Source organism: Cottoperca gobio, chromosome 11, assembly GCF_900634415.1.
Source record: "Cottoperca gobio chromosome 11, fCotGob3.1, whole genome shotgun sequence".
Classification (NCBI taxonomy): Eukaryota; Metazoa; Chordata; class Actinopteri; order Perciformes; family Bovichtidae; genus Cottoperca; species Cottoperca gobio.
This window is the reverse complement of record NC_041365.1, coordinates 17019578-17028270: the sequence shown is the minus strand read 5'-3', so window position 1 is coordinate 17028270 and position 8693 is coordinate 17019578. Positions and strand designations below refer to the sequence as shown.

The 8693-nt window shown below is 37.9% G+C and overlaps 1 protein-coding gene across 1 annotated transcript; it reads left to right on the top strand.

Annotated features, from left to right (window-relative positions):
- Positions 1-404: 404 nt before the first annotated feature.
- On the top strand, positions 405-7180 carry LOC115015956 (serine/threonine-protein kinase Sgk1). Its single transcript, XM_029443617.1, has 13 exons — positions 405-625; positions 1105-1180; positions 2300-2378; positions 2472-2512; positions 2622-2679; positions 2790-2873; positions 3423-3554; positions 3650-3762; positions 3896-4019; positions 4139-4234; positions 4475-4630; positions 4746-4835; positions 6082-7180. The coding sequence occupies exons 1-13, from the start codon at positions 556-558 to the stop codon at positions 6244-6246; spliced, it is 1284 nt and encodes a 427-aa protein (XP_029299477.1). The 5' UTR covers positions 405-555; the 3' UTR covers positions 6247-7180.
- The last annotated feature ends 1513 nt before the right edge of the window (positions 7181-8693 follow it).

Here is an 8693-nt window from a genome sequence, read left to right as displayed (position 1 = left end):
CTCCATGCAGTCGCGAAAACTGAAGAAAAAAAACGGTATCAGCTCTTGCTCGTGTGATGGTAATTGTTTTCCCCCTCTCTTAATAATGTAATGTCTTTTGAATGGATGATTACAGTCAGTGGGAGCTTTCCATTGAGAGAAAATTCTGAAGAGGAGGAGGGGGGAGGAGGTGGGGGAGCTTCCTCTCATCCTCCTCCTCCTCCTCCTCTGCAGTCAGCTCTCCTCTCGTCATCCTCCTGCAGGCAGAATATGGCTGCAGCGGAATCCCGTGATGTCACGCAGTTGCCGTGGTTACGAAGGTGACGTAAAAAAGAAAAGAAAAGGGGGCGTGACCTCGGAAAAGTACCACGTGTTCCGTACATATAAACTGGCTGGCTCGCGCGGTGTGGGCAGCGGCAGTTGAGGAGCGGAACGAGCGCGCGCACAGTTGTTAGAGCTCTGCTGGGTTTCTAACGGTCGTGACACGGCGTTAACTGACGGGTAGAGGATCGTACGGGAACTATTAGTGTTTGTTTTTTATTCTTCTTTATTGGATATTTGTTTATCAATATAAACATGGCAGTGACTGAAGCTGGATGTGATTTAACTTACTGCAAAATGAGGGGAATTGTCACCGTTCTCACCGGTGAGTGACAGCAATTATCACCCTTCATATCCATCACTGCTTTATGTATTGATGTATTGATGTATGGATGTATTGATGTATTAGTGTAATGATATATGTGTGTTCATTAGTGAGCCAAATGGCTGTCACTTAATTGCAAATAGCATTTTTGTTCTACTTTTAGAGAAATGTTGATAAAAAAAAATCTAAAGAAATCTGCCTTAAAATCTCAAAACTCACTATTTACATTGTAATAAGAATCTATGATGGGAAATGCTTTGTTTGCAACCACTACTGGTGTCAGAATGAGTGACCTGAAGTTGTTACATAACCTATAAGCCCGCAGCATTAGAGGTCCATGGGCAGCACGCAAACCTACCCTATAACAGGATATTTGGAACTGATATTTTCTTAATTTAATTGAAGAAAAAAAATCTTTGCATCATGTGTGGTGAATGAAACTGACATTAAGCATTTCCATTGTCTCTTTTCCTGTGCAGCTTTCATCAAGGAGAGAAAAATGGGGTTGAATGACTTCATCCAGAAGCTGGTGTCTACCCCACATATCTGCCAACAGTGAGTATTTGGCTTTAAATTATATTCCAGGAGGGGGGAATATGTTAGATTTGGATGCAAGTGTGTTCTGCTGTCCTTTTATAGATTCAAATATATAGAATCACAGAGAAGGTTTGGAGAAGAGCTACCAAAATAATCATGAGGAGATTACACATAAATTACAATGATCTACTCTCGTACACAGGAGACAAAGAGGTTTAAAATTTAAATTAAAATTAAAATTATTTAAATTCTGGTCAACAAAGAAGATTTTGTATAATCATCAAGCTGACTTGAAATTATTGTTATTTTTTTTAGTAGTTTTTCATTTACTAAATGAATACAAGTATATTGTTTTATGCATTTGTCGTGTCTGGTGTGAAGGATTTATATCCTGTGCCAGAACATTTTCAATAATTAAATAAATGGAAAATTGACCTTTAAAAAAAAGGCTCAATTAGCATCTGTGGGTCATCAGTCACTTCCTTCCTCTGGTATTTATCTCTGAATCATTAACCCATTCATGAACAGTGTACACTGGCCAATCCAATTAGCCACCTGAGTTTGGCAGGACATCCTGTGAAAAGCATAATCTGGGTCCAAGAAGCCAGCAGGCGCTAGAATAGTTCTTTCATGACGAGCCTGTTAACAACCTCTCCACTGTTGCTGCCTAATCACCTTTCCAGCAAATCCCCTCTGTCCCCTAGACGAGGATAAACCTGTAGTTCAGTTCAGTACATGATACCAGGCTCGTCCCATCACGGCACTCTGAATTCCCAGGGTGGGGGCTGTTGCTGTGGAAATATAAACCCTGCACGCTTGGCTGCATGTGTCCCCTTCAGATGGTCCTGAAAGAAAGGACGTCTGATCTGGGCCGCTGTGTCAGCAGTTTAAGCTTTTTCTCAGGCTGTTGCATGTCGATAGCCATGTCCCAAACTTGACCTGTCTGACAGTTTCAGTCACAGAAACCGCTTTAGATCCAGTGATTTCACTGTGCAAAACAAATTCAAACGCAGTCATTCATATTGAATCATTAAACCGAAAAAGAAAAGAAAATATTCACACCAAGTCATGTTGTAAAAATGTAATAGCCCATATCAAAATGAATTTTAAGCTCTATGTTCTTTTTTCTTTTTCCAGTGTTGAAGTTAACAACTTCCTGAAGATTGATGAGAATCAAAATGAGGAAGTTGAAGATGATGAACATCCTGAAAGTCCGGTAAGCAGAAACTGTTTACTGACTGTTTGACTCCTTTTCTTTCCAAAATATAGCAATGTATTTATACATTTTCCCATCTTATATCTCTTTCAGATGTACCTACATTCACGAAGTTCACTGGCTGAGGAAACTCAGTAAGTAGCCTTATAAAATCACTTTTGATTATAAACAATTTTGTAAAATATGCACACCTCATTGTGTGTCAATAAAGATCCTAATCCTCTGTTTGCTTCTCTACATTAGGATCAAACCCTGTGATTTTGACTACCTCAAAATCATCGGCAAAGGCAGCTTTGGAAAAGTGAGTCTGTCCAACTTCTCTTTTATATAACTGACTTCTCTTATCTGCTCATCGTGTCTGTCGTTCTGGCTGCAACACCGTCACTGATGCAAATGTTTGCTCTATAACAGGTTCTGCTCGCTCGACACAAGGAGTCCACCAAATACTACGCTGTCAAAGTGCTTCAGAAGAAAATCATTATGAAGAAGAAAGAGGTTTGTTTTCATATCATGAACTACAAGTACAATTCTAGAGATCCAGATGAATCACCATATATAAACCTCAATCAATATATTTCATCTTTTTCAAATGTCATTTTGATCAGTGGGGGGAGTAACTAAGTATATTTACTCAACACAGTTTTTATAGTTTTGAGTATTTCAATGTTATGCTGCTTTATACCGCTACACAATTACAAATTCATATTTTAAAAACATAACGATCATTTATTGAAATATGATACTGTGCGATATTTAACTACCCAACAGCACATGAAATGGGTTCCAGCTGTCAAATTAAAAAGCTGCTTGTGTGTTAAAGCTTTATTAATAATATATAATATAATAAAACTCTAGTAATAATATTTTTATAATACTATATATAATATAAACTCTCTGAAAGTCCAAGAAGTACTTTTAATACTTTTGTAAAGTAAGATTTTGAATGCAAGACTCAACTCTACACTGTGGTAGTGCTACTTTTACTTGAGTGCCACTGATTGTGATAAATACAGCATTATATTAACTTCTATATATTCCTTCCAGCAAAAGCATATCATGGCTGAGCGCAGCGTGCTGATGAAGAACATCAAGCATCCCTTCCTGGTGGGGCTGCACTACTCCTTCCAGACTACTGACAAGCTGTACTTTGTACTTGACTATGTTAACGGCGGAGAGGTGAGTGAGAATCTCAAAACGCCCAGAAATCAGCTCAGAATATCCGAAAAAAATGTGATGATGTTGACAGATGTTTTTGTCTGTTTTCTCTCCAGCTGTTCTACCACCTCCAAAGGGAGAGGATCTTCCTGGAGCCGAGAGCCAGATTCTACGCGGCTGAAATTGCAAGTGCACTTGGCTACCTCCACTCCCTGCACATTGTGTACAGGTAATGGGCGATCCTACAGCAGCCCCTAGTGGACATTTGCAAACACAATCTGAACTGAACTGAAGGAGGAAGTTTGTAACAGTAACTTTGAAGTCATATTAAATTAAATTAAAAAGCTCCTTCTTCTTCACAGGGACCTGAAGCCTGAAAACATCCTGTTAGACTCACAGGGACATATTGTCCTCACAGACTTCGGCCTCTGCAAAGAAGGCCTTGAGAACAATGGAACTACAACAACCTTCTGCGGGACACCAGAGGTACAAAACACATCTCTAGACTTTCATTCATCCTTATCATCAATACAGAAGCTCCACTGAGGGCAAATTCTAATTGTTGAACATGGGTTGGCGCTTCTTTCTGGTTGCTTTCCTCTCAGTACTTGGCCCCTGAGGTCCTCCAGAAGCAGGCGTACGACCGCACTGTTGACTGGTGGTGTCTTGGATCGGTGCTCTACGAGATGCTCTATGGGCTTGTAAGTGAAATCTGTGACTTTATGCTTCTTAGTGCAACTCTATAGTAGGCATGTGACGTTATGAAAACTTAATGTCACGAACAAACGATGTGAAATAAAAAAAAGAATAGCAACTTTGTGTGAGTCTGAGTTATCCTGATTTATAAATTCACCACAATTAACTTATTGTGAGTTTTATCACTACCGCTTGTTTATATATTAAATTTAACTTAATTTGTTGTCACCTTTTTTGCTGTTCAGCCCCCGTTCTACAGTCGCAACACAGCTGAGATGTACAACAACATCCTGCACAAGTCTCCGGTGCTTAAGCCCAATGTGTCAAACGCAGGCAGGGAGCTGCTCGAGGGGCTCCTGCAGAAGGACCGCACCAAGAGGCTGGGAGTGAAGGATGACTTTGTAAGTGCACACAGCCGACCCTAAAGCCCACATAACGTAACATAGAGACCCGTAAGAGATACAGGAAGTGTGTTCGCTGCCAGTCTGTTGATCTAGAATGTCTTTTCTTCTCCAGCTTGAACTCAAGTACCATTCCTTCTTCTCTCCAATCAACTGGGACGACCTGATGTCCAAGAAGATAACACCGCCATTCATCCCCTCAGTGGTAAGTTTAAACTACTGTAAGGCTTCAAATTATGTTTTTTCATTATCAATTAATCATTTTGTCTATATGTCAGAAAATAGTAGAGATAGGCGAATGATAACGAAGCGCCGAAGCTTGTTTAAGTCCTGTGAAGCACTGTTTCAATACATTGTGTCAGAGCTCACGTCAAATGAGAAATCCCACGTGGCTGACGTCCAAAGCTTCAAACGTCACTTGTGCTGCAGAAAGCCACATTCAGTTTCACAGCTACACTTGTGACCGGCACATTAGTGGGATAAGAAGACAGGAGAGTAATAGAGAAATATGGCAATGTAAATATGTAAATATTCATAAGTATGATAACATTTCCATCTGATACCAAGTAAAAATGTGAATAGAATGAATTCTCCCAACACATCACATTGTGACTCATATGAAATGTTACTAAAACACATAAGCCTGTAGTGACAGTGGGCTTGAATTACACCATTATGGTTCATTAACTTTTTATATGTAGGATTTTTGGATAATGCATGATTATTTATTTTTTCACTGTGACATGTTGCTTGATACCGTCTGCACTTAATGCAGCGCTTCTATTCAAAAATATTACAGAAACAAACTTTTTCAACTTTTACTCCTGGTGGTGGTCTATAGCATAGGTCTTCAACAGGGGGTCCGCTGCGCGTTTCTTTTTTTGCTTTGCGCATTCACATTCCCTCCTCCTCTGTGTCAGAGACAGAGTGGAGGAAAGGAGAGGGGGGAACTAAAATAAATCTTACCCCCCCACGCTACACCAGTTTTGGGGTCCTTGGCCTGAATAACGTTGAAGACCCCTGGTCTAGAGGTCAGGCTTCCAAATAGAACACCGAAAAGTTGTGAGTTCAATACCAGGCTGTCACCATTGTACCCCTGAGCAAGGCACTTAACCGTGAGTTGCTCCAGGGAGACTGTCCCTGTAGTTAGTTCACTGTAAATCTGCTACACACACATGAGACTAAAATTATTAAAATCAGCATGCTTTCATAGCGATTCTGCCCATCTTGAAGGGCAGCTATACATTCTGAAGTCACACCAGATTGCACTATCTCTGCTGCGTTTCAAAACCTAAAAATATTTTCAAAAAAATAAACAAAGCTTCGTAAGGCTCATCCGACCACCAATTACCAAAATACAGTAGTATAATAAGAGTAAACATGTATTACTGTTTTTAAATTTGTTCCTTAGATTTCATGTTTAATTGATGTACTCCTGCTTGGTTTCACAGAGTGGTCCCACAGACCTCCGACACTTCGACCCGGAGTTCACACACATGCCCGTGTCCTCCTCTCTGTGCAACGACACCCTGACTGTGAGCAGCAGCGTCAAGGAAGCAGCCGGAGCTTTTCCAGGCTTCTCTTACGGTCCTCCGGCAGGCCACTCCTTTATGTGAACGCCAACATCTCTGCCCTTCTTTCCCGGGTAACACACAAGATTTGGGACACAAGCTCTGGATTGAGAGTCTAATTTTAACAGAGGGACCACACCGGAGCAGCCTGTTCTGGGGACGTTACAGAGCCTGATCAAAGGAGCTAACTGACAAATGGACACCAGGGGGGCAGATCTTGAGGGATCTTGCATGAAAAGTGTACAGATGGGCACTCCTGTTACAACAACACTGGCCCTACTCTTCTGCCTCAACCACCCAAAACTATAATACATGTGTGCCAAGTATGGATGCACTCCGGGGTCATAACACATCACTCTCACAGCTACTGGTGAAGTGACATGAAGAGAAGTGCCTGAGGTTTGAAAGGCAGTTTGGACGGCAGCAGTAGCAGCATTGGCAAGAGCCATCTTTATGAAAAAGAAAACACAAACATTTCACTTGTTTGGACTTTTGACCAGGGCGCTAGCTGTTAAGGTGGATGCCTTCATTACATGTCTTTATGTTAAAACAGTTTTTTGTTCTAAATGTATTGTTATTTTCATGTGAATGCTCAATTGCACTTGAGGAAACAAGGGTCAAGAAAAGTGAAAATATTCTGCTTTAAGTATCAATTTATGGACTAGACAGCTTCATATCTTTTCACTTTTATTTCATATCTCTGCTTTGAACAAGGAAAAATAATGGCATTTCAATATTTTACACTAATAGTGGACCAAACAGTTAACTATGGTATGCTTTAACACAAACACTTTTTTTGACCGGTTTGTCCTCAAAAACTGAAGATCAAAGTCTTGTGCACTGTGTCGAAGAAAGAAGTTACAATAACTTATATTGTATTGCAAAACCAATATGGTTACTAAAAACATTCGCTCTTTACTTATGAGAAGGTTCTGCATATATTATAAATGAGTTATAAATCTTTCCTAGTGTGTGTGTATGTACATATATATATATATATATATATATATATATATATATATATATATATATATATATATATATATATGTATATGTATATATATATATATATATATGTATATGTATATGTATATATATATATATATATATATATATATATGTATATATATATATATATACATATATACATATATATATATATATACACATATATATAAATACACATACATATATATATGTGTCTATACCATATATATATATATATATATATATATATATATATATATATATATATATATATAAATGTTTATTTATTTATTTTCAGACTCTTTTGTCTGTGTTAATCTATATCTTCTGTTTATGAAAGACTTCTCTTATTGATCAGGAGCGTGCGAGTTCAACCAGCAATAACTGACCCACATCAATGATAGCACATACTGTATATCAAACTCCTTTTAAATTTAAGTGATTGCTGTTTTATTGCAAACACTATGGATGAACAATGTTTTTTTATTCATGCATAATGTAGAGAAGAACTGTGAATGTCTTGTCCAAGGCGGCCTGATCCATATTTACTGTATGTACATATCTCTTTTACCTCTGGGTCCCTTTTCTAGAAAATAATCAGTGTAAAAAAGTGCATCATGAACTTGAAGAAAGAACCACTAGGTGGAGCAGGCGCTGGATTTCAACGAACAGCGTTTAGCCACAGGCCTGCTGCTTAATGTGGTTCTGGAAAGTGCAATAAAATCAAGAATAATGATAATTTTATCTCCTTTAGAAGAAGTGTAAGTAATGTATGATCTGATATTCATTAACTTATTAAGAGAGGATCTTCACTTAACCAGAGATTGTTCATGACTTTGTTTTGCTCATTAAGTTTCCACATTTTAGCTGCTGGCATACAGATGGTGAATTTTCAAGCCTGCTGATAATTTAAATAAATAAGGCAACACAGTTCTAGATCATTTTCTTCCATATTTGGAAGCATTACTTTTCTGTTTGTATTTTTTATGTATATTTATTTCCATGCCACTGCTACTGTATAAAAGAAGATAATTGACATGATCAACTGAAATATTGAATTGTGTAATGTGTCAGAAATGGCAAATAAATTCTCTAAATTTAAAGTGGGCTGTTTTTGTTTGTAATTCTATTGATGCTAATTTAACACAATCATTTATTTATGTTACATAATAATACAACATGGCAGGGTAACTAACTATTAACTTTTTAAAGGATTTTCATTTACAAATAGTGTGTTGAATACTTAGTCAATTATTCGATCATTTGATTGGTCTATAAACTGACAGGAAATTAAGAAATATGCCCATCAGCAATTACTAAAGCTCAAGGTGGCATCTTGATTTGCTCAAAAACTGAAGATAGTCAGTTTATTTTCACATAAAACAAAACAAAAGCAGAAAATCCTTACAGCTGATAAGGAGAGAATATCTGGTGTTTCTGCTTTAAAAAATGACTAAAACTATATTTAATTATTAAAATAGTTGCTGATTAATTAATCGACTAAC

Bases quoted from the DNA above. Each gene is read 5' to 3' on its own strand.
- LOC115015956 (XM_029443617.1), top strand. From the start codon at position 556: ATGGCAGTGACTGAAGCTGGATGTGATTTAACTTACTGCAAAATGAGG. The intron at 4,235-4,474 runs GTAAGTGAAATC...TTTGCTGTTCAG, and splicing joins ACGAGATGCTCTATGGGCTT to CCCCCGTTCTACAGTCGCAA. The intron at 4,836-6,081 runs GTAAGTTTAAAC...TTGGTTTCACAG, and splicing joins CGCCATTCATCCCCTCAGTG to AGTGGTCCCACAGACCTCCG.